Raw genomic sequence first — 22,896 nt, 5'->3', positions numbered from 1 at the left:
TCACATTTATAATTATTACATTACAAGGACTTCCTCAATTTGAAAAGTTAAAATCAGAGCGTAGAGTAAGACATTTTGCCTGTCAGAATAATTTCTTGAACTTAGCACAACATTGTCGCGCAAGGTTGTCTTGCATTATTAAATCGTGGCCATGATGTAATGTCTTTGGGAAGTACAGAATAAGTTCCGGACACATAAATTCTGATTAACACACAATTTATTTGACAACAAAAAATCGACGAGTCTTGGAGAAAATGTATTGTCATAGAGCCACTTTTGTATTTTGCATTGTTTATTGCCGCGAATCGAAATTAATGATAGCTTAATGACATTAATAATGCCCAATATAAAAGTGTATATCTTTATCTAATCAATTTCACATTCTGGATTCGTGGGAACGAGCGTCCTCGCCGTTGTCCTCCGATTCTTTTCGCTTCACTGACGGTACTTCTATAGGCCGAGGTCACATCCTGAACTCGATATCGATCCAAGAGCTTCCGTTACGATCACGGAATAAAAAAATTGCTTATTATACGAAATTTCGAAGATATTATATCATATTCAGTATTTTATGTCAAACATTATAGGATCCGGACCTAAAAAACAAATAAGAAAATTTTAGAAAAATTAGAATATATATTGAAAATGTTTTTAAAATGTTTTTAAGTAAATACTGGGAAAAAAATTTATATCTAATTATGTATAATTATAATATATGTAGTAATTATATAATCATAATAATTATATAATTTATATATAATTATATATAAACTAATTATATATATATAATTATATATAATTAGATATAAACTTTTTTTTCAGTAAATGTTTTGAAAATATTTTTAATATATATTCCAATTTTTTAAAAATTTTCTTATTTGTTTTCTAGTGTAATTGTATATATAAATTTTATTCATATAAAAATAGATAAAATTATTTCTAGTCATATGTAATTAAATAGAATTATACATATTTTATATATACAGAAAAATATCATTCTATTTCATACTAAAAAAAGTGATCAGTTTACTTTTCTTTTTTAAATAATGATTCTTTACAATATCTTTAACAAGAAATATTTTCTCGATAATGACCTTAAAATATATTTATCAAAAATTTTAGAAAAATTTATTATCATATACTCAAAAAAAAGAATTTATTTTCATCTAAAGAATATTATCGAAAATTTTATCAAAGAATAGTCAGATTTAATTAATTTGAATATTTGATAAATATTTATTAAATAAATAGATTTTTTTAGTTTAATTTGATATTCTTTATTTATGTATACGCTTGTAGGATTCAAAATATGTTTTGAATAAATTTGATGCTTATGATAAACATAAGATTTTGTGTGTGTGTGTGTGTGTGTGTGTGTGTATGTGTGTGTGTGTGTGTGTGTGTGTGTGTGTGTGTGTGTCATGTGTATATAACTATTTTATATTATAAAAATAATATTTATATATGTTTGATTAAAAGGGAATTTTCATTTTTTAGGTGAAAAAAGTCGATTTTTGGGAATTTTTTTTTTGATAAAACTATAAAGTCAGTACATTTGAATTGTGGAATATCATTTCACTATTTTAATGTATATTTTAATGCAATTAGTTTTTTTTATTAAATTTAATAAAAAATGACGCCTATATTTTGAATCCTACAAGCGCATACATAAATAAAAAATATCAAATTAAATTAAAAAATCCATTTATTTATTAAATATTTATCAAATATTCAAATTAATTAAATTTGACTGTTCTTCGATAAAATTTTCAATAATATTCTTTAAATGAAAATAAATTCTTTTTTTTGAGTATATGATAATAAATTTTTCTAAAATTTTCTAAAATTGTAAAATCTCTTCTCAAATATGATGTCGCGCGGAGTATCTCCATCACTGATTGACAATCTTCCCTCTAGATCATCTAAGATAAAAAAGTTTAATAGCGTTTGATTTTATATATATGTAGTTATCGTTTGACGAACAGGCAAAAAAAATTGAGAAAACGGCGGCTTGTCAAATAAAAATCATCAATTTTGCTTAAAAAATTGACTAAGTTTTTTACAATAAAAATAAAAATATATAACAAATTGTTTTTCATTTTCATCAAGCGATAAAGAGAGATTTGCTTAACATATAGTTAAAACCGAAAGATGAGCGCTCCAAGATATCATGTCAATCAGTTACGAAAAAGCTTGTTTCGAGAAAAACGAGTTTAAAGTTTACAAAGGCATATCAAATACCTACAGTATTTTTCTGCTAATTAGCTATGTCAAGGCCATATAATATTTTTTCTACAGGTAAAACTGGTCCTTAAGAAATTCTCAACCTTTTGTTCTCTGTCTTCTTGGAGCAAAAATTCTATTCATGCCGAACAAGAGATCAAAGCGCGCGCTAAGATATACAGCTGTGCGCCTAGTTGATTTACTGCTTATAACTTCGCCATTTTTATGAATTTCGATTTGAAATTTGCTATACATATTTTTAACATTTCATACTATAATATTCCGTGAAAAAAATCGATTTTTTTGACCCAAAAAAATGAAAATCCTCCCCTTAAAATAAGAATATATTAGCAAATATATACATATCATACAATAATAAATAAATAATAAATAAATTTATAATATATCTAAGAAGAACTTTGTTTAAATGTTATTGATATGTATTTATTATTTAATTCTTTTTATATTTAAATTTGTATATAATTTATATAATAATACATAATTAAATATAAACCTTTTGTCTGTGATATTTTGTAATAATTTAAATCTTTTAATAAAAGTAATATAATCATTTTCAAAAATTATTAGAAACTGGTTATACCAAAAGAAATTCTTGGGTATTTCATTTATTTGAATATTTAAGTTTATATTTTTTAATATAATGTATTTGAAGCACGAAAGAAACGAATTTACGAAAATAATAAATAATACAGTATGTTTTCAATAACAAATAATATGACCACATACTATACAAAAGGAAACTAAAAAACAAATTTATAAATAAATTTATATAAAAGAATACTGTTATTTTATGCGTTGCGTTAACGGTAAGAGATTTTTTTGATGTAGTAACTTAAAATATCTGATAAATTTATATTCGCATCGTCGATTATCATTGATACATTCTTAATAAAAAAAAAATTAATTAAAGCATCAGGTTCTATAACACAGCAGAAGAGCGTCTGTACAATGTTGGTGGCGCCGGAGACACCCAATGTCAAGAGTGTCGTAAAATAAATTAACTGTAGATTGCAGGTTGAATGTTTGTTCAGGTTGCAGGTTGTAAATATTCTCTCTTCGTCAGGGCACAGATAAGATCATGGAAAATTTTCATTCGTCGTTTATAAAAATACGAGACGTTGAAAAAACAAGCCATCTAAGAATATTTCGCTAGTTAGTTTTAGTTAATTAAAATGCTAGCCAGCAGAATTGTTGACAAAAGGGACTCTTATTATGTGAAAGCTTCCGTTTTCCTAATAATTTATGCAAATGAAACTCATACATAGTCTCAAGACTTGTACTGATATAGAAGAAATATTGGAAAATAAATTTATGCGATTGATAAGCAATAACTTACTTCTTGAATTTAAAAAAGTATAAATTATTAGATATGAAATTAATTTGGAGTCTTTACGTTTACCTGTTTCCATCAAAATCATCATTTTTTTTTGTCTTAAAATCCGACAATTGAACAAAAAGAGCGAATAAAAATTATAAATAATAAAATAATAAAGATTGTTTTAATAATTAAACTCATATTATTTATTCCATAAAATTTAATTTGATAAAAAAAAAATACCGAATTAATTTTAATTTACATATCTGACATGTATTTTTATTTATGTCATTTTTCTTTTTCTCTCTCTTTAAACTACATATACTCATACGTGTGTACGTGTGCGTGTATGATATGTGAAATTTAAAAAAGAGAGAGAAAATCCAAGATACATATATATTTTATTAGAATTACAAAAATTACATAATTATTTAAACGATTTATCTATTAGTTGTTAAATCCGTAAGATTATGCATGATTGATTATGCATGTCTCTCTGTAATTCCTGATGTTTTTGTTTTCTCTTTCATTGAACCTATTGTATTCGTTTGTTAAAGTTGCATAAGTTTGTTTTACAAGTAACAAGGCTGTACCAGATTGCACGAAGGTTCAAGATATAATATTTGTAAGACATTATATATAATGTGAGATTTTCTACAACGGTTCACTGATCCATTACTAGGTGATAAAACAAACAGTCTAATTGTTGAGAATTAAAAGAGAAATCGAGATACCTCGAAACTAAATAATTCGATATGTGCACTAAAATAATTCTTAGCTATTTATGATAAGAATTAGAAAGAATATTTATTTAGAATCTGTTTTCAGATTATCCAAAATTAACTCAAAAATTATTTTGATTAAATTACATAGAAAGAATGACAATTTTTTCAATATTTTCATGTAAGAAAGAAAATAAAATCAATAAATGATTCTTATCAGAATCAGAAATATAAAACTGTTTATGATGACTTTCATGATGACTTTTTTTGGAAATACAGTTTGGAAAAAACTTTTCTATCGAGAATTAAATCGAATGATGATGATTAACTGAGTCATCGTCAATGAGATTTATTCTTAGTTTCATCCGCTCTCTCCTCTCGATTTTACTTTTTCTTATCCAAACAATGAATTATTGCGTGCAACGTATTACGCGAATAAATTAAATGCCAATTGGCAATTTGTCCAAATACCTGAGGGCACAGTCATGGTGCCATCACGTAGGTGGTAAGATGACTGCGATATTCAAACGTTTTATCGATTGTTCAAAAAGAATGTAGTAAGAAATAGAGAAAATCTAGGAGGGGGGGAGGGAGGGAAGGTTTACAATCTGAACAAGTTGCAAAAAATGCTTTCGTTTTCTTCATAATAGATTTTTCGCGTATCGAAGTATATTTTATCTTCGGAGGAGTACATCGTCTCACGTTAATACCCTGATTTGGCCATGAGTGGATATTTTCAGGAGCGCCGCGAAACGTCGGGGATTTCCGACGTATGCCAAAAGCATCCTCGGCAACGAGAATGACCACACGAAGCGAAAATTGAAAAAGAAGAAAACGAATAAATATTAAATTTGTGTATGTCTGTAGGCATTATATCATGCCTACAGATATACACAATGATTCTTAATGATTTAATATTTTTTTTCTAAAAGGGAAACTTAATTGCTGAAAAAAAAAACAATTGAAAGATTCACGAAAAAAATATAATCTGAGATTTGTAAATCTATCTAAAATATAATTCTTATTTAAGGATATATTACATCTATTTATTTTTATTTACAATAAAAAAATTATGAAAAAATTATAGATTAGTCTGCATTGCATTTAAAAAAATATCTTAATACAAAAAAATTTTGCAACAAATCAGAATCCCTGAAACAAAAATTATTTAAATATAAAATGTTTTAATAAATATTAAATATAAAGTGTTTAATAGAAATGTAATTAAGAAAGAATAATAAAAATCTCATTTTTTTACATAAGCATTTTAGGTATTCAAGATGATTTATATAAAGTTTCATACGACAGAAATTAGTTGTTTTATAGAATTTTTCTATAAAAATCTAATTTTTATTAAGAATAAAAACGAAACAAATGATGGTACAAACAAAATTAATTTTTTATTTATAGAACAATTAATCTCTGCATTGCAATGAAGCTTTAAATAATGTAAATAACGTTGAATATTCATTTCCATTAAAGCACATTTCTACTTATTTATTTATAAATAATTTTTGATTCTAAACCGCTACTAAACTCTTTAAACTCTAAACTCTTTGTGTTATTTTTAATATAATTTAGAATATTTGTAAGTTTTTCATAATTTTTTTATTGTAAATATAAAAATTATAAAAATAGATATAATATATACTTATTAGACATTATGTTTTCATTACGTTTCTTTCATAGATTGTTTAATTTTTAATGTTAATTTTGCATTCTTTTCAACATTCTTCTTCATACAATCTATACAATTTAAAAGAATTGAATTCAATGCACAATAATGTGAATGTGATTGGAAAAGAATTCGTTGTTTTAAGCACTTTGACAAAATTGAATGTTTACGATTACGTAAATCTGCGTTACATCCAACGGAAGGTCTTTCCCAAAATATAATCGCGTCAATAAATTGACGAACTGCTATAAACAAAGAATAGATAACTACAACAATAGCAACAGCGTTAATGTCCAGATTAGGAGATACTGGCCGTTCCGCGGGGATTTCTATGAGAGTGCGAACACGAGAAAGATGAGGACGAAAGAAGAAAGAGGAAGAGAAGAGAAGGAGAGGAGAACGAAAATGACGACAATAACGAGGAGCGATACGTCGTGGCGCATGAACGGCGTCTCTCGAATCGAACGACGTTGTAATCATCCGGGTTTCCTGGTCCATGTACCACCACTCGCATGCCCAGACGTGAGGCGTGGGCAGCGTCGCTGGCTAGCCCTCGAGGCGTCCCGCGTGCCCATCTTCGGTAGCGTCGCATATCGCACCGCGGACGTTATATCTGGCGTCGCGACGCCCTCGAGCCTCAGCCGCTCCTCAGCCGCCCGTCAATTCACAACTTACCCTCACGGTTAGTAATAGGTCCGCGAGACGTTTCTCTCTGTACTCTGTTGCTCAGTCCCTCGAAAGTTTGCGCGTGGATTACCAGAAGTGTCTGCGAGAGATTCTAGAAAGAAAAAACGAAAACGTGTCAGTGTGTAAATTCGGAAGGATGACTTTAATTCTGCGGTCGACATTAGTTCAATGAGAGAGAGATTGGATTGATTCCGAAGTGAATTAAAGCAATGGCTAAAACAACGTTGTGTTATCATTTGATAAAATAGAAAAACTTTTGCGATATTTTTTATGTTTTATTGAGAAAACAGTGATCAATTACTCAAACATTACATTACATTAGTCAATAAAATTATTTTTTAACACAATAATTAGAATTTCATTATTTAATTATAAAAAATTTGAAAATAACGTTGTTTTTATCAATGCATTAATTATTTTGTAACGAGAAGAGATCTATTAAAGATCTTTTTAAAAATATATAAAATCTAAGACATGTTTAATTATTATTTCAATTATCTGTTTAATTATTACTTCAATAAATAATATCATCGTCCCACTGGAATTATTTCTTTTTCAAAAAAGTTTTGCGAAATTTTTTCAAAAATAAAACATACATAATTTAAATTTAGCTAAATTATTTTTAAATGAAGTCGATTATAATTAGATGTTTGCTTATAATTTCTGTGAATGTCTTTGAACAAATGTAAATGCGATTATGTGACACTGTGAAGACACTGTGAATTAAACTAAAATAGAATTATAGAAAAAAACTACTTTGTGACGTATTCAATTCTACTCCAATTAAACAAATTCTTTTTACAGAGAAACTAAAGCAGCAACAAAATGTGTGACGATGAAGTAGCAGCCCTCGTCGTAGACAATGGCTCCGGTATGTGCAAGGCCGGTTTCGCCGGAGACGACGCTCCTCGTGCCGTCTTTCCCTCGATTGTCGGTCGACCTCGTCATCAGGGAGTGATGGTCGGTATGGGTCAAAAAGACAGCTATGTGGGTGACGAGGCCCAGAGCAAAAGAGGTATCCTGACTCTAAAATATCCGATCGAACATGGTATCATCACGAATTGGGATGACATGGAGAAGATCTGGCATCACACTTTCTACAACGAATTGCGTGTCGCTCCGGAGGAACATCCCGTTCTTCTTACCGAGGCGCCCCTGAATCCTAAAGCTAACCGCGAGAAGATGACGCAGATCATGTTCGAAACATTCAACAGTCCGGCCATGTACGTCGCCATTCAGGCCGTCCTTTCCCTGTACGCTTCCGGTCGTACCACCGGTATCGTCTTGGACTCCGGTGACGGTGTCTCCCACACCGTACCAATTTATGAAGGTTATGCCCTTCCTCATGCTATTCTCCGTCTAGATTTGGCCGGTCGCGATCTTACCGACTATCTCATGAAGATCCTCACCGAGAGAGGTTATAGCTTCACCACCACGGCTGAGCGAGAAATCGTCCGTGATATCAAGGAAAAGCTCTGTTATGTCGCTCTGGACTTTGAACAGGAAATGGCCACCGCTGCGGCTAGCACCTCTCTCGAGAAGAGCTACGAGTTGCCCGATGGTCAAGTCATCACCATCGGTAACGAAAGGTTCCGTACACCCGAGGCTCTCTTCCAGCCTTCCTTCCTGGGTATGGAATCTTGCGGTATCCACGAGACCGTTTACAACTCCATCATGAAGTGCGACGTTGATATCCGTAAAGATCTTTATGCCAACAACGTCCTCTCCGGTGGTACCACCATGTACCCTGGTATTGCCGATCGTATGCAGAAGGAAATCACCGCTCTCGCACCCTCGACCATCAAGATCAAGATCATCGCTCCTCCAGAGAGGAAGTACTCCGTATGGATCGGTGGTTCTATCCTGGCTTCTCTGTCCACCTTCCAGCAGATGTGGATCTCCAAGCAGGAATACGACGAATCCGGTCCCGGCATTGTCCACCGCAAATGCTTCTAAGCGCGTCATTATACGATCATCGACGCAGCGAAGCAATTTTCAAAAGAACATCCTTATATCTCGGGAAGAATGCGCGAATTATTCGCAATTCTGGCCCGAGCGATCAAGCTGCTACGAGAAAACATCATCAGAGCATTATCATCACTCTCAATCCTCATCGGATCTCACCGAATCATTGTTGATGGTTGATTTGCAGCTTCGCTCGTCGTTGCGCAAACAACGATGGGCTGGCTAATCATTATCATTGCCGCAGCTTTTTATAAAGCTGCGCGCGATGATATTATTTATTTAACATCATCATCATGGCCGAGGTAGCGGTCGGCGAGATTGGCTCTCGTCACAGGTTCTCTCTCGTGGTAGCCTGGACGTTATCAAGCGTCGGAAAGGATTTTTGTATGGATAGACGTAACCAAATGTATCTTTTGATTCACGAAAGGGACATTCTGGGCAAACATGCAGGACATGCAGAGATCTCGCACAGATCATGCCTGACAACGAGCTTCGAGACTACTTCGAGAAGACTACGTTTTATTCACTGTCGCGCGAGCGTTCTCACCACTATTTGAGAAATCGATCCTCTCTTAATACGTATTACATATTGATTATGTCTAGTCTGCTAACCAAAGCAACTAAGCATCTACCGATGTATTTCTATACTTTAATTTATTTTGTAAATATTATACACTATGTTATATATTGTTATACGATGTCAAAGTCAATTCAAATACACATTATATCATATCACCATTATTATTAAATTAACTCTTACATTACCTTGCCCCATATTTGGTTCATGTCTACAGTATCTTCTTAGTGCGATGTTTTGTCGTATCTCTCTCTCTCTCTCTCTCTCTCTCTCTCTCTCTCTCTCTCTCTCTCTCTCTCTTCGTCAAACAGTTCCTTATAGCTCCATATTTCCACTTATTTGTTCTTTGTATCTATAAAATGAGACACTACATAATATAATAAATTTTTAACGCTTTTGAAAGTTCTAACATTTATATTAAAACTATGGTTAACTTTATAATGGTTAATTTTGTAAACAAGAGAATATATAAAATCTCTTCTGCTTTTTTATCCTCATTATTATTATTTTTTTTCTTAATCGACTGTACGCTGAGGCAAGCGAGAAGCCTGCTTATGCACTTTACAATCAATTTTATATTTTTACAAACACTTTCAAGTATTATTTAACAATCGCTATAATAGATGAATTTGAAGCTAAGGAATATAGCATTATATTAGTTTTCTTCGCATCGTTCTCGCATCCAAATTTGTCTTTGATCGCAGCGAAGTAGCGATTCACATTATTTTAAAATAACTGTTATCGTTAGGTATGTTTGTAGTCACGATGAATAACCTTGGGCTGATACAAGACTCACTCTATTTTTAATGAATTTTATATAACTATCTATATATTTTTAAACTAACTATTTATAAATTTTTTTGCTAATGTTTTATCACAAGAACTTTGTATATCGTTTTTAATTAATACGCTAGTCAACGCTAGAGATTATTTGCTTAGATAAAATAAAGAAGCATATAAATTTACTGTCACATGTTAATATTTCATGTTTATATTTCGTGCAGTTTTTCGTTATTTATCATGTCTTTGGTAAACGACTTATTGGTAAAAACGATTGGTTAAAACCTTATTTTATTTAAGAACGAGAATCTGTGCGATAAAAGCTTTCGCGAAGAAGTTTATTTTGGTCGCATCGTGTAATCTCAAAATACTTCTACTAACTCATAACATCTATAGGAACATGATTCCTGCCTCTATCTCTTTCAATCTCTTCCGTTTTCTATCCATTGATGTACGTTCGATATGTTTATTTAAACGAAACGATACTTCTATGAATTAGAAATCTACAATTTCAAAATAAATTTATTATATATAATAAAAAAATAATTAAAAAGATCAAAAATATAAATTTTGAATATTAATTCTGTATTTAAGGGACTTGTCACATTACCTATAAAAGCTGTATTTTGAAAAAGAAAATAAAAAAAGATCAGCTTGCGTGTGTATATTGTATGAATTTATTAAAAAATACTCCTCAAAATTTTTTTTAAAAAAGTGCTCTGATTAGATTTTTTAAATGCTTAAAATATTTTTATAGACGACATTTTTATCCAGAATGCTGAAATTGATGTAAAATTATATAAAATTATAAGATTAATTATGATAAGTCATAAATTATGTTATATATTATATAAAATATAATATATAACATAATTTATAACTTGTCATAATTAGTCTTAATTATTTAAGCATCAATATTGAAATGTCGATTTAAAAGTAAAATCTTCATTAAGCTCTCGTGATAAATATACCTTTTTGATCTCGAGCACTAGCTTCACGTTCAAATATATCTTTGAGTCAAGAATAATTAATTCCGAAATTTCAATCAACTTTAGTCAATATCTGCAAAGTAATGCACATGGATAAGGGAAGGAAATTAGCCAGCTCCGGGTCAATTCACGTTGAAGCGATCACGGCGTCACGCGGTGCAACGCGGGAAACGCGTGGTATGTATTTCCAAAGCGGTGAAGTATATTCCTCGGTCCGCTTAGGGGCTGCGGCCGCCTAGTTCGGCGAGCGTCGCGACGCCTCGCGAGGCGATGCCTTTTTCGTGCTCGCCCTGTCGGGCAAGCACCATCCCACGAAAATGCGGGGGCGTCCAGACGAGAGCATATAATCGACGTCGCGACGCCGCTGAGGCACAGACGCCGCTCCACCTCTGTCCCGTGCACGGTACGTAGACACAGTATCACGAATTTTTCCTTCACCGCCGGGTGCACATCTCCTCCTCTCGAAAACTACGATTGCTTTCTGCTTGCTCTCGCAAACAGATTTTACCTTATCAAGGCATTCGCGTGTTGTATAGTGATTAGCGAACTAAAGTGATAAACTGCTATACCAGTAGGATTGTTCGAGAAAACCAGCAAAACGAAGTAATAGCTTCATTACTATTTTAATTGATGTTTAATCGAATTACTAAATAAAATTTAAAGTTTTTCGAGTTTTTTGATATTCTACATTACTTTAATAATTTATACAATATTTTAATATACTTTTAATGCTTCGGCATTTCATTCTCTTATAATTATTTTATTATTAAAATTGTCTAAATTGAATGGTATTTAAAATAGAGAGAAATTTTACTTTTTGCTTTTAATAAGCAAATTGAATTTATATTTATCTAAACCTAAAGATTCAAAATTGTTATCAAAATTATATGAATTAAATATTTTATATTTTTATATTTTTTATTTTTTATTATATCTCTTTAATTTTTTTATTTTTCATTATTTCCTTTTAATTTTGTTCGCTAAATTAAATCTAAATTAAATTTTTAAGAGTATTTACAAGTATTATTTAAAAATTTTAATTTGTTACAAAAATATTGCAGAAATCCTGTCTGATTATTTAATATATTACTTGCCTTAAAAAATTTTTCTTTATTGATGAATCTTTGGAATTCTCTGGAAGCAGTTCAAGTTTGCAGCGTATTACTATATTCATTGAGATTGTTTCTTGGCGTATTGTCAAGCCACTTGCATAATTGTTGCATCCAATTGTATATCCGCCTTCCATTTCGACAACAGGCAGAAAGTGAGTTCTATACCAAACAAACTAATCTTAATTAGCTGTTTAACATTATCTGCTTATTATATAACATTTGAAAATATAATAATAAAAATAAATTTAAAGGTACCTAAGAGTTCTCTCTCTCTCTCTCCTCTCTCTCTCTCTCTCTCTCTCTCTCTCTCTCTTTCTCTCTAATTTGATTATAATATTTATATTTCCATTCCAATAATATTAAATAATATCTAACAGAATAATTGCTATTTAAGTTAATAAAACATTTTTTGAGAGAGATTACTATGCAATTAGTATAATTGACGTTTACTAAATATATTTTTCTAAGATTTTAAAAATAGAAAATTTGTACAAAAATGTAAACAAAATTAAGTTTGTCAAATGAGAGACGATTAAAAAATAAATCATTTTATAGACCTCTACGATTTAGTTTTGCGCAATTGACAATAAATTATTTTAAAATTATTTTAAAATATTATTTTAGTATATTATTTTATTATTTTAAATATTTAGCCAAAAATGCTATAAAATTTATAAAAGAGTATCAAGAGTATCAAGTAATTAAGTTGCAAAAATGTAGAAACCATTTTACTAACGTTAAAATACTTTTACTTATGTTTATGACACTCTCTTATCTACTTATGTTAAAAGAATATTAAGCAAGTCAATAAAATTGAGAATATTAAGTTTACGCATATATTAAGTTACGTGTATATTAAGTTTACGCATCTCTCGATGACCATAAAAGGGCTCATCTTCTGGATCGTACCTCTCGTGCTTTCTCGATTCCTAAAATTACTCATTTCTCTAAAGGATCCGTTTCCCCCAACATCGGTTAACTTTAAACATAATTGGCCTCTTTGGCTGGGCTCTTTTTAGGATTACAGCCAGCGCGTTAACATTACCGATACCATTAATTGGTAACGTTAACATTACCGATACCATTCGATCCAAAAGCCATATACTCTCAAATGTGGGGCGAAGGGATGCTTCTTCGTAGTCGTATTCACAGTCGCGTAGTCGAGGTCGTCGGCCGTGCCAGTAGTGTTGGTCCTTCTCTGCGAGCAAGCATAATTTTGGCATGCTCGCCATTGTCTCGCGGCGGGGCGTTATGTTTTATCCGTCGGCGTCATCGTTGTCGTCGTCGGCTACGGCGGTGGCAGCGTCGGCCACCATAATCGTCGCTTGAACTTATTAGGGAGCGTCCGACGACCATACGTCTAAAGTTAGCGACGCGTCGGGCGAAAATAGCGCCGCGACGCTGGGGGCACTTTGCCTATCGCTTTATAGGCAACTAGGTCAATTCTGGCTTCGCGCAACGCTCACCGGGAACCAGCTTTATCGGGAAGCCCTCAAAATTTGCCGGCTATCATCGGATGTGTGAAATAATATTTCTTCTTGAATAACTTCGATAACTTTATCTATTTGAATTTCGCCTTTGAAATAAAGGACTACCGCTTCTGAAGAAGTATGCAAACTTCTTTGGGAAAAACTTGAAGAACCTGTAATTAAAAAACTGCAATTAGATATATTTTAATACTTACGTTATTATATTAATTTTGAATACTACTTTTTTCTAATTAAACATTTTTATTTTTACAGAATTATTCAGTCAATTGACACAATTGATTTTAATTATGCGTGTGTAATTAACTTTCTTTTTTAATTTATTAACTTTATTTTTTAATTAACTTTATTTTTTAATTTATAAAAAATATTAAGAAAGAAAAATACATTAGGCATATTATTTTTAGTTTTTAATTTCATTTCGTTCTTCATAAAATCATTGATTAATTATATAACAAAAATAAAATCATTAGTTAATTATATAACATAATAATGATGCATGTATAATATTACAGATTTTATAACTTGTTCTTAATAAAACTCTGATTGTTATATCTCTTATAATTGATAAAACTCTCTATTGCTAAAGAACTAAAAAAAGTTATTAAAAAAGATGATATGGATGATATAAGATGTGACTACAGAAAAAGTGAAAATAGTCTATACTCTATATTAATATTAAAATTATGAATAATAATAATCAATTCTAAACAATTATCATAGAACTGACACGAAAATAATCAGCTTAACGGATACCGTAATTCTTATTACAGAGCGTTGAAATCGAAGAAAAATCACAATGTGTGACGACGAAGTAGCTGCTCTAGTCGTAGACAATGGCTCTGGCATGTGCAAGGCCGGTTTTGCCGGCGACGACGCTCCTCGTGCCGTCTTTCCCTCGATTGTCGGTCGACCTCGTCATCAGGGAGTGATGGTCGGTATGGGTCAAAAGGACAGCTACGTGGGTGACGAGGCCCAGAGCAAGAGAGGTATCCTGACTCTGAAATACCCGATCGAGCACGGTATTATCACCAATTGGGATGACATGGAGAAGATCTGGCATCACACCTTCTACAACGAATTGCGTGTCGCTCCGGAGGAACATCCCGTTCTTCTTACCGAGGCGCCCCTGAATCCTAAAGCTAACCGCGAGAAGATGACGCAGATCATGTTCGAAACATTCAACAGTCCGGCCATGTACGTCGCCATTCAGGCCGTCCTTTCCCTGTACGCTTCCGGTCGTACCACCGGTATCGTCTTGGACTCCGGTGACGGTGTCTCTCACACCGTACCAATTTATGAAGGTTATGCCCTTCCTCATGCTATTCTCCGTCTGGATTTGGCTGGTCGCGATCTTACCGACTATCTCATGAAGATCCTCACCGAGAGAGGCTATAGCTTCACCACCACGGCTGAGCGAGAAATCGTTCGCGATATCAAGGAAAAGCTCTGTTATGTCGCTCTGGACTTTGAACAGGAAATGGCCACCGCTGCGGCTAGCACCTCTCTCGAGAAGAGCTACGAGTTGCCCGATGGGCAAGTCATCACCATTGGTAACGAGAGGTTCCGTACACCCGAGGCTCTCTTCCAGCCTTCCTTCCTGGGTATGGAATCTTGCGGTATCCACGAGACCGTTTATAACTCCATCATGAAGTGCGACGTTGATATCCGTAAGGATCTTTATGCCAACAACGTCCTCTCCGGTGGTACCACCATGTACCCTGGTATTGCCGACCGTATGCAGAAGGAAATCACCGCTCTCGCACCCTCGACCATCAAGATCAAGATTATCGCTCCTCCAGAGAGAAAGTACTCCGTATGGATCGGTGGTTCCATCCTGGCTTCCCTGTCCACCTTCCAGCAGATGTGGATCTCCAAGCAGGAATATGACGAATCTGGCCCTGGCATCGTCCACCGCAAGTGCTTCTAAGCAATTACGCTCGATGCTATTTACTATTATTGTTATTATTGCTACACTTTTCCCTAAGATGTACCGTTCACTGCCGCATCGCTTCGTCTAGTTGGGTCTCCGTTAGTCGAATACTATTGTCATTGCTATTGGTCCATGGCGGCGAGTCTTTTACCGACAATCATACGAGCATATACGTCATCTTTTGTATATAAGTTTACGTCTATGGAATAAATCAATCTTATATTTCTCTCTTACAACAATTCATAATTTTTCATTCTTCAATACCCTTATATTTATGCGAATACTAATAGTAATATTTAATGGATTACATCAATCGAATTACGTTAATTGATTTTGCTAAATATATTACTAATATATTACTAAATAAAATAATTGGTAATATATTACTAAATATATTACTAATTAAAATAGTTTTGCCTTAAAATATTTTTTCTAATTTATTTCATAATTAAATTAATTAACTTAACAACAAATTTATTTATTTAATATCCTGATTCAAATGAATAATCTCCATGATAGACGTTAGAAATTGAAAGTATATAACTGAAATATATGCACACACTTATTTTCATACACATATTTTCTAAATCGTAAAGTTAGAATTTATATGTAGGATTTTATCAAACTTTCTTTAATCTACTTAGTAATGTTTTAAATGAGATAAAATTATGATAAGCATAAAAGCTTTGTAAAATTTGAAACTTGAAAATAGTTGAAATTATTAAAAAAATTTATTATAATTATAATTTGTGCAAGTGCATTCTGCATATTGTATTATCTAAATTGTATTATATATGTCTGGTATTTATTAACATATTAACAATTTGATTTAAAAACATAAAATTACAAATTAAATATAGCAGTAATCATATGTTTTTCAAGTTCACCTTTCAGCAAACTTGTAATTTTGCAATAAGTGTGCATTGTCCGTTAATGAACATATAAGCGTGACATATTACATAAAACGTAAAGCATAACCGAGATTACATAAAATATGACCGGGGATGTCTGATATATCTGGCAACATTCCAGATGTTCAAAATCTAAAGTACAATTTCGCTATATTACATATTCTGTCGACAGAAATGACATAAAGCTATACTTTATTATATGGTTACAACTAGGGAAAGGTAGCTTACATTAAGTAAATCAAATCAACAATATATTTGTTATGCAAAAGTCATAAATAATAATGTGTTAATTCCGTGCATAAGCGTTTTATTTGTTTTACGGCTATGGCAATTGTGGAGTTTCTCTTACGTGCTTTTGAAATTCAATAAATTAACAATGGATACGCAATTAAAATTTTGCAAATAAACATACAGGATTCTAAATTTTTTGTATTTCTAAAATTTGACCATTTTTCTAGCTAAATTATGATAATTTTTCTAGCTAATTAAATTCTTCTGAGGGGTTTCGTTCTTGTTTTTTGGAGCAAAATAAAAACGGAATAACATTCACCTTCGGTGTTTTGTCCGATGGAGATCTGATCATCGTTTCGCACTCGCTGAAGTTGTCCTGACGATTGTAACAGTTGAACGTAGCGAGGACGAGTGAGAGATGTTCGACAAAAGATGCGCCCTTTCGGGGTTGAACTCGGCAATTGTGAATCGGCACCAGCATCGGCTTTGCCGGCTGTGCAAGAGATGGAAGAGGGGATCTTTGCGATGGCTCGAGTAAACGAGTTGCCCCGTGCACCTGCCAATTATAACAAATTGCAGTTGGTCACTTTATCTTTTAATCGCACCAATGACTCTCTTTTGCCGATATGTTTAAATGTCATATCATATCAACGAATCTTAAACGTGATGCGCTGCCAATGTTAATAACACGCGCCAAAAGTGCGAATATAATACGAATTATTATTTTTGGCAACGTAATCTCGATTATTTAATAAATATCTTTGTACTGTTAATGAGTGACAATTAAAAATGAAGTTTATTTTTCAAGTTAACGAGCCATTTAAATCTGTTATTGTAGTCCAAAGAAAGAGATTTATCTTCCGCATTGTGACTGTGCTCGAAGAATGCAGAACAAGACGCCTCAAGACTCTCGTTCATCATTGTACTTCGAAGTTTACTCTTTTGAGATCCAATTACTTCGAAGGCTCAATTCATCTGTTTAAAAATTTTGGCCTTTCGATATTTAATCGTCCAAAATTAAATATTTTAATTTCTATTTCTAAATCTATCTATATCTTTTGATCCTTCAAGGCGTGATCCTTGAAGAATTAGTTTTCCAAGTTTACTTCTTCGGATTGGAATCCTTTACGTCTCGTTTGGTTCTTCGCTGAATTTCTTTATATTTATTTTTTCAAGCTTTCCATCTTTCAAGATTCAACTTTTTGAGCTTCACCCTCGATCCTTTTGAATCCTTTATTTCGTGGTCGAGGCCCGTGACAAGAACAATCGACGGCCCTGTCGCGAAGCGAGTCCTTATTTGGATCCGAGAGTCGTCGGCCACCACTGTCGCGATGCCTGGTGTTTTCCTCCCTCTCCCTCCATTACTGCTCCTCTCTTTAGGGCAAACTAAGGACTAGCACTAATGGGCGGTGCGGCCCGACGTTAACGCGGACAGCCGATTTCTATGTAAGGGGCGGACCGCTATTTTCGGCCGCCGACCGATATGGATAAAGGGACCCTACGGAGCCGGTACTGCGCCACTTGCCAGCCTCTTGCACGACGTTACACGCGACCTTAAGCCGATCGAGCCGATCTCTCTCCCTCGATTCTCACATTAGTGAACGGTAAATCACTATTGTGTATTCCTAACGACCGTCGATTGCTTCGACTCTCTCGATTCGCGCGGATCTTCGGGATCTTCTTCTTCTTTCAATTTCCTCTGATTCGGTCTTCTTCGCTTTCCTAAAATTGATACTCATAAAATCGACAGTGATTTGACTAAATAGTGTTAATAAGTTAAAATTGAACTCTTGAGTACTACAAGCGCTCAGGGGTTGATCGCTAAGAAATCTCTAGGACCGATCGGACGACATTTTCCTTAGAATCCTTAAAAAAAGTGTGAAACGAACCAAGAGAGGTTTTCTAAGACGTGAAGTGATATTTGGTGAATGAGTTATTAATTAAAGCAGCAGTAGAATATTTTTTTATTAGAGATTTATTCTTAGAGACCGAATTTGACTTTTCTAATTCCCGTCTATCGACTTGTATATATTTATTGATGAGTCTTTTCCAATTCGATAAGTCTATATATTGATAAAAAAATATTAAATTATACCATTTCATTATTGTAATTAATAATAATGATTTATGTAAATATTTCTTTGTATTTCTCGGTGTGCATGCGCAGAAAGTAACAGTAACAGGTGATCAAGATGTGTGATGATGATGTTGCGGCATTAGTCGTGGACAATGGGTCCGGTATGTGCAAGGCAGGATTCGCAGGAGATGACGCACCACGTGCTGTATTTCCTAGTATAGTCGGCCGCCCTCGTCATCAGGTTGGTTAAATGTTCTTCTGATACAAATTAAAAAAAAAACGTGTTTATATTAGGTAATATTCGTTGTCTACAGGGCGTGATGGTCGGTATGGGCCAAAAAGACAGCTATGTTGGGGATGAGGCGCAAAGTAAAAGAGGTATATTGACATTAAAATATCCGATAGAACATGGTATCATCACCAATTGGGACGACATGGAGAAGATCTGGCATCACACCTTCTACAACGAATTACGTGTCGCTCCGGAAGAACACCCCGTTCTTCTTACCGAAGCGCCCTTGAATCCGAAAGCTAACCGCGAGAAGATGACGCAGATCATGTTCGAAACCTTCAATAGCCCGGCCATGTACGTCGCCATTCAGGCCGTCCTTTCCTTGTACGCCTCCGGTCGTACCACCGGTATCGTCTTGGATTCCGGTGATGGTGTCTCTCACACCGTACCAATTTATGAAGGTTATGCCCTTCCTCATGCTATTCTCCGTCTGGACTTGGCTGGTCGCGATCTTACCGATTACCTCATGAAAATCCTCACCGAGAGAGGCTACAGCTTCACCACCACGGCGGAGCGAGAAATTGTCCGTGATATCAAGGAAAAGCTTTGTTATGTCGCTCTGGATTTCGAACAGGAAATGGCCACCGCTGCGGCCAGCACGTCTCTTGAGAAGAGCTACGAGTTGCCTGATGGTCAAGTCATCACCATTGGTAACGAGAGATTCCGTTGTCCCGAAGCTCTCTTCCAACCTTCCTTCCTGGGTATGGAATCCTGCGGAATCCACGAAACTGTCTACAACTCCATCATGAAGTGTGACGTAGACATCCGCAAGGATCTCTATGCTAATACTGTCCTTTCTGGTGGTACCACTATGTATCCCGGTATTGCCGATCGTATGCAAAAAGAGATCACCGCCCTCGCACCTTCCACTATCAAGATCAAGATCATCGCTCCTCCAGAGAGGAAGTACTCCGTATGGATCGGCGGTTCCATCCTGGCTTCGTTGTCCACTTTCCAGCAGATGTGGATTTCCAAACAGGAATATGATGAATCTGGTCCGGGTATCGTCCATCGCAAATGCTTCTAAAAATTCATTATATCGTGAATCAATCATATTCACCAGTATCATCATCATCGTGCCTCTTCGTTTTTTTCTCTTTGTTTCCTTTTCAACACTCACAATCATACTTTATTATGTTATATTTATCACACTATATGAAGAAAAACAAGAAAAGAGAAAAAAGAGAAGCATGAGAGAGAGAGAGAGAGAGAGAGAGAGAGAGAGAGAGAGAGAGGAGGGAGAGAGAAAGAGAGAAAATTAGAATACGAAAGATAACGAAAAAATTAGATATGAGAGATAACAGCAAAATAAGACAATTCTTCAAATGCTTTTATCCATCTTTACTATACTTCAAGTGTCTACATATTTATCCATCTTTACTATACTTTATAGTTTATACGTTAACATGACTGTTTATGAATTATGTAAATTAATTTATCGTTAGTGTTTACAGTTACACTCCTAAGTAATAAGTTTTTCTCGACTCAACATGATCATCCATACACAACACACATATACATACACATATACAAACATGTTATACACAACATATTATATACAAAAATACATACTCGCTCGTTGTTGATTACGTTAATTTGCGACATCTGCGATTATCGACAAAAATGAGACACATACTTAACTATATCGATGTCGATTTATATCGTCATTCATTCATTGTCTGACGGATCGTTCTTATTGTACCTTACGATTATAATAATGATAATAAAATCATATATTATGTAATAATTACATTAAACTATATACGTGATCCTAATGTTATCCTCGTAATAATGATTTTCGATAATTTTGCTAAATTCGCCAAAATGAGAAAATCATCGTTTCGTGCAATCGTAGTTCAATTTCATTTTATGTATAAATAATTATTATCTCAAGTTTCTATGTTAATAATGATAATTTTTCGGGACAAAGAAATGTATCTAAACATCCTGAATATAAAATAACATTGATATTAACATATTCGGGATAATTAACGAACAAAATGATTCGCAAATCTATTTCTATTGGTAAGTAACTTGATCTACGATCGCATGAGGTGCCAAAAACTTATATAAACGTATTTATTTAACCAAAAACATATTTATTTAATCTTTCAAATTTCTTTTAAAATTTCTTTAAAATAAATGTCGCAAAAAATTTGTTCATCTTATATCATTATATATATATCTTCTTCACGCTTTTGTTTCTTCCTGAAAAAATACGCTAATAAAAGATACATAATATAAATACGCATATAAAAGATATATAAATAAAATAAAATAAGTTCACGATTATTGTGCGGACGATTCGCACAAAAAATGCTGCAAAATGATATCTACATACATATACGTGCTTTCGTCGTTTTCGGACTGCGTTCAGCCGTAAATGGTCAACGCATCTCGCTTCGCTGTATTTGTTATATTTGGCATGCACCATATGCCAGCCACGTGGAGTCGCCGTGCGGCCGAAGAGATGCACGTAATTCAATAGGAGCGGACGAAAGTGCATGCATGCGCGCGATACGAATTAAGAAATAGCAAAAATAGAGCCGGTGCTCGTAGAATCGGGTAGTTGCGCGCGTCCCGCAGTCGACTGTCCTCAAATCACTCGGTCGCTAAAATTAATGATCGCTCTTGCGCACGATGCGCTAAAAGGATGCTTTTCGAAGGATACTCTCGGCTTTTTGAATGCCATGTAGTTTGCCTACTAGCATTGCACACTCCCGGTGTTAATATCTTCAATGCTCTAACAAAACATTTATCTGTTGACACTCTTTCTTCTACACTTCTATTAATATTCGTTTCAATCTTTTTCGACATTTTCTATAACAAAATGAATGAATAATTGATATGAATATAATTTGAGCGAGAAAGCGAAAAATAAAAATATATTCTAAAATTATAATGTTTAATTTTTATTTATGTCATATTTTATTTAAATCAGTCATGACTATATTTATATCAATTTTTTTAAGCTATTGAATTTTTTAGATTTACTATAATTATTGACATAATTCTTAATGTTAGTCATTAACGTTAGTTGATACAGTTACAGATTTAAAATATCTATATTATCCACTAAACATAATTTATGTGATTAAATTTATATAAATTTATATAATTCTAATTTTATTTTATTATAATTTTTATTTCATTCTGATATTTTTTTGATTTTTAAATATTAATCTATGCAATTTTTTAATGCGACTTAAAATTATTAAATACTAAAAATTATTAAATAGAGCAACCAGTGCAATTTTTTGACAATTAAAAGTTGCCGTTAGTTATTGGTATCAAATTTTTTATGTTGTTCAATAATACTATTTTTTTACATTAGATTTTTTTATACTTCATATAAATACAAGTATAATATAATTCTATTAAATTTTATTGATAACTACAAACTGACGTTAATTTTTGATTGGAAAAATTTTGTTCAACCTTGTTTTTTTTACTTTATGGAATTTATTTTATGGACTAAGTTAGTGTCACTTTTTGATATCATATCTTTTTATAATAATAAAATTGTTTATTCTTTAATATAAAAATTTTTTCATAAATAAAACCTGTTTAATTTTTCTGTAAACTGTGTTTTTTTTTATTTTATGAAGTTAAAAATTGATACTTTTTGATATTACATTTTTTGTATTAATTAAAAAATATGTTTTGTATTAATAAAAAAAAAATTTATTCTTTAATACGAAAATTTTTTTAAGTAGTTTTCTTATATAAGAAAATTTTTCTTTCTATATATGTAAAAAATGAAATTCTAATATAGCTTCAAATAAAAACAGTTAATTTATTAAAAATAATCTCGGAAAAACTTAGTTATGTACAGATTCATTTGAATATTTGATTTTTTTTATTCTCGACCCGGGAAAAAAGTTTATGTCTAATTATAT

The 22,896-nt window shown here is 32.8% G+C and overlaps 4 protein-coding genes and 1 long non-coding RNA gene across 7 annotated transcripts; 3 read left to right on the top strand and 2 right to left on the bottom strand.

The window, feature by feature from the left end:
* Positions 1-3,943: 3,943 nt before the first annotated feature.
* On the bottom strand, positions 3,944-14,332 carry LOC105423693 (uncharacterized). 2 transcript variants are annotated; one of them, XR_016140510.1, is made up of 4 exons: positions 12,915-14,332; positions 12,049-12,225; positions 9,374-9,537; positions 3,944-6,734 (listed from the first exon to the last, which is right to left on the bottom strand). XR_016140510.1 is itself a non-coding variant. In XM_089082151.1 (3 exons), exons 1-3 carry the CDS (start codon positions 13,007-13,009, stop codon positions 9,501-9,503), a joined length of 309 nt encoding a protein of 102 aa, XP_088938277.1. In that variant the 5' UTR covers positions 13,010-14,332; the 3' UTR covers positions 8,862-9,500. The 2 variants fall into 2 exon arrangements, 1 of the variants encoding a protein (XP_088938277.1); XM_089082151.1 differs by lacking the exon at positions 3,944-6,734 and having other exon boundaries at positions 8,862-9,537.
* LOC105423692 (actin-5, muscle-specific) lies at positions 6,500-9,346 on the top strand. Of its 2 annotated transcripts, none has more exons than XM_011633549.3 (2): positions 6,500-6,638; positions 7,448-9,346. In XM_011633549.3, the coding sequence occupies exon 2, from the start codon at positions 7,469-7,471 to the stop codon at positions 8,597-8,599; it is 1,131 nt and encodes a 376-aa protein (XP_011631851.1). In that variant the 5' UTR covers positions 6,500-6,638; positions 7,448-7,468; the 3' UTR covers positions 8,600-9,346. The 2 variants fall into 2 exon arrangements, with proteins under 2 accessions (XP_011631851.1, XP_088938275.1); XM_089082149.1 differs by lacking the exon at positions 6,500-6,638 and adding an exon at positions 6,662-6,757.
* A 12-nt stretch (positions 14,333-14,344) lies between the features above and the next one.
* On the top strand, positions 14,345-15,725 carry LOC105423694 (actin-5, muscle-specific). Its single transcript, XM_011633550.2, has one exon. It carries the CDS (start codon positions 14,353-14,355, stop codon positions 15,481-15,483), a length of 1,131 nt encoding a protein of 376 aa, XP_011631852.1. The 5' UTR covers positions 14,345-14,352; the 3' UTR covers positions 15,484-15,725.
* Positions 15,726-18,027: 2,302 nt separating this feature from the next.
* LOC105423695 (actin, muscle) lies at positions 18,028-20,744 on the top strand. Its single transcript, XM_011633551.2, has 3 exons — positions 18,028-18,232; positions 18,796-18,946; positions 19,020-20,744. The coding sequence occupies exons 2-3, from the start codon at positions 18,821-18,823 to the stop codon at positions 20,022-20,024; spliced, it is 1,131 nt and encodes a 376-aa protein (XP_011631853.1). The 5' UTR covers positions 18,028-18,232; positions 18,796-18,820; the 3' UTR covers positions 20,025-20,744.
* LOC148935377 (uncharacterized) lies at positions 20,325-21,844 on the bottom strand. Its single transcript, XR_016140511.1, has 2 exons — positions 21,339-21,844; positions 20,325-21,205 (listed from the first exon to the last, which is right to left on the bottom strand). It is a non-coding gene; the product is annotated as an uncharacterized LOC148935377 (long non-coding RNA).
* Between the last annotated feature and the right edge of the window lie 1,052 nt (positions 21,845-22,896).

The sequence above is a fragment of the Pogonomyrmex barbatus genome, unplaced genomic scaffold (genome assembly GCF_055798465.1).
Source record: "Pogonomyrmex barbatus isolate J1 unplaced genomic scaffold, ASM5579846v1 scaffold5, whole genome shotgun sequence".
Lineage (NCBI taxonomy): Eukaryota > Metazoa > Arthropoda > Insecta > Hymenoptera > Formicidae > Pogonomyrmex > Pogonomyrmex barbatus.
Note: the sequence above shows the minus strand (reverse complement) of the source record. Positions and strands in the feature narration are given on the sequence as shown.

Bases quoted from the DNA above. Each gene is read 5' to 3' on its own strand.
- LOC105423692 (XM_011633549.3), top strand. From the start codon at position 7,469: ATGTGTGACGATGAAGTAGCAGCCCTCGTCGTAGACAATGGCTCCGGT.
- LOC105423693 (XM_089082151.1), bottom strand. From the start codon at position 13,009: ATGAGTAATTTTAGGAATCGAGAAAGCACGAGAGGTACGATCCAGAAG. The intron at 12,226-12,914 runs GTAACTTAATAT...TGTTTGGTATAG, and splicing joins TGCGTAAACTTAATATACAC to AACTCACTTTCTGCCTGTTG. The intron at 9,538-12,048 runs GCAAGTAATATA...CTCATTTTATAG, and splicing joins ATAAAGAAAAATTTTTTAAG to ATACAAAGAACAAATAAGTG.
- LOC105423694 (XM_011633550.2), top strand. From the start codon at position 14,353: ATGTGTGACGACGAAGTAGCTGCTCTAGTCGTAGACAATGGCTCTGGC.
- LOC105423695 (XM_011633551.2), top strand. From the start codon at position 18,821: ATGTGTGATGATGATGTTGCGGCATTAGTCGTGGACAATGGGTCCGGT. The intron at 18,947-19,019 runs GTTGGTTAAATG...CGTTGTCTACAG, and splicing joins TCGGCCGCCCTCGTCATCAG to GGCGTGATGGTCGGTATGGG.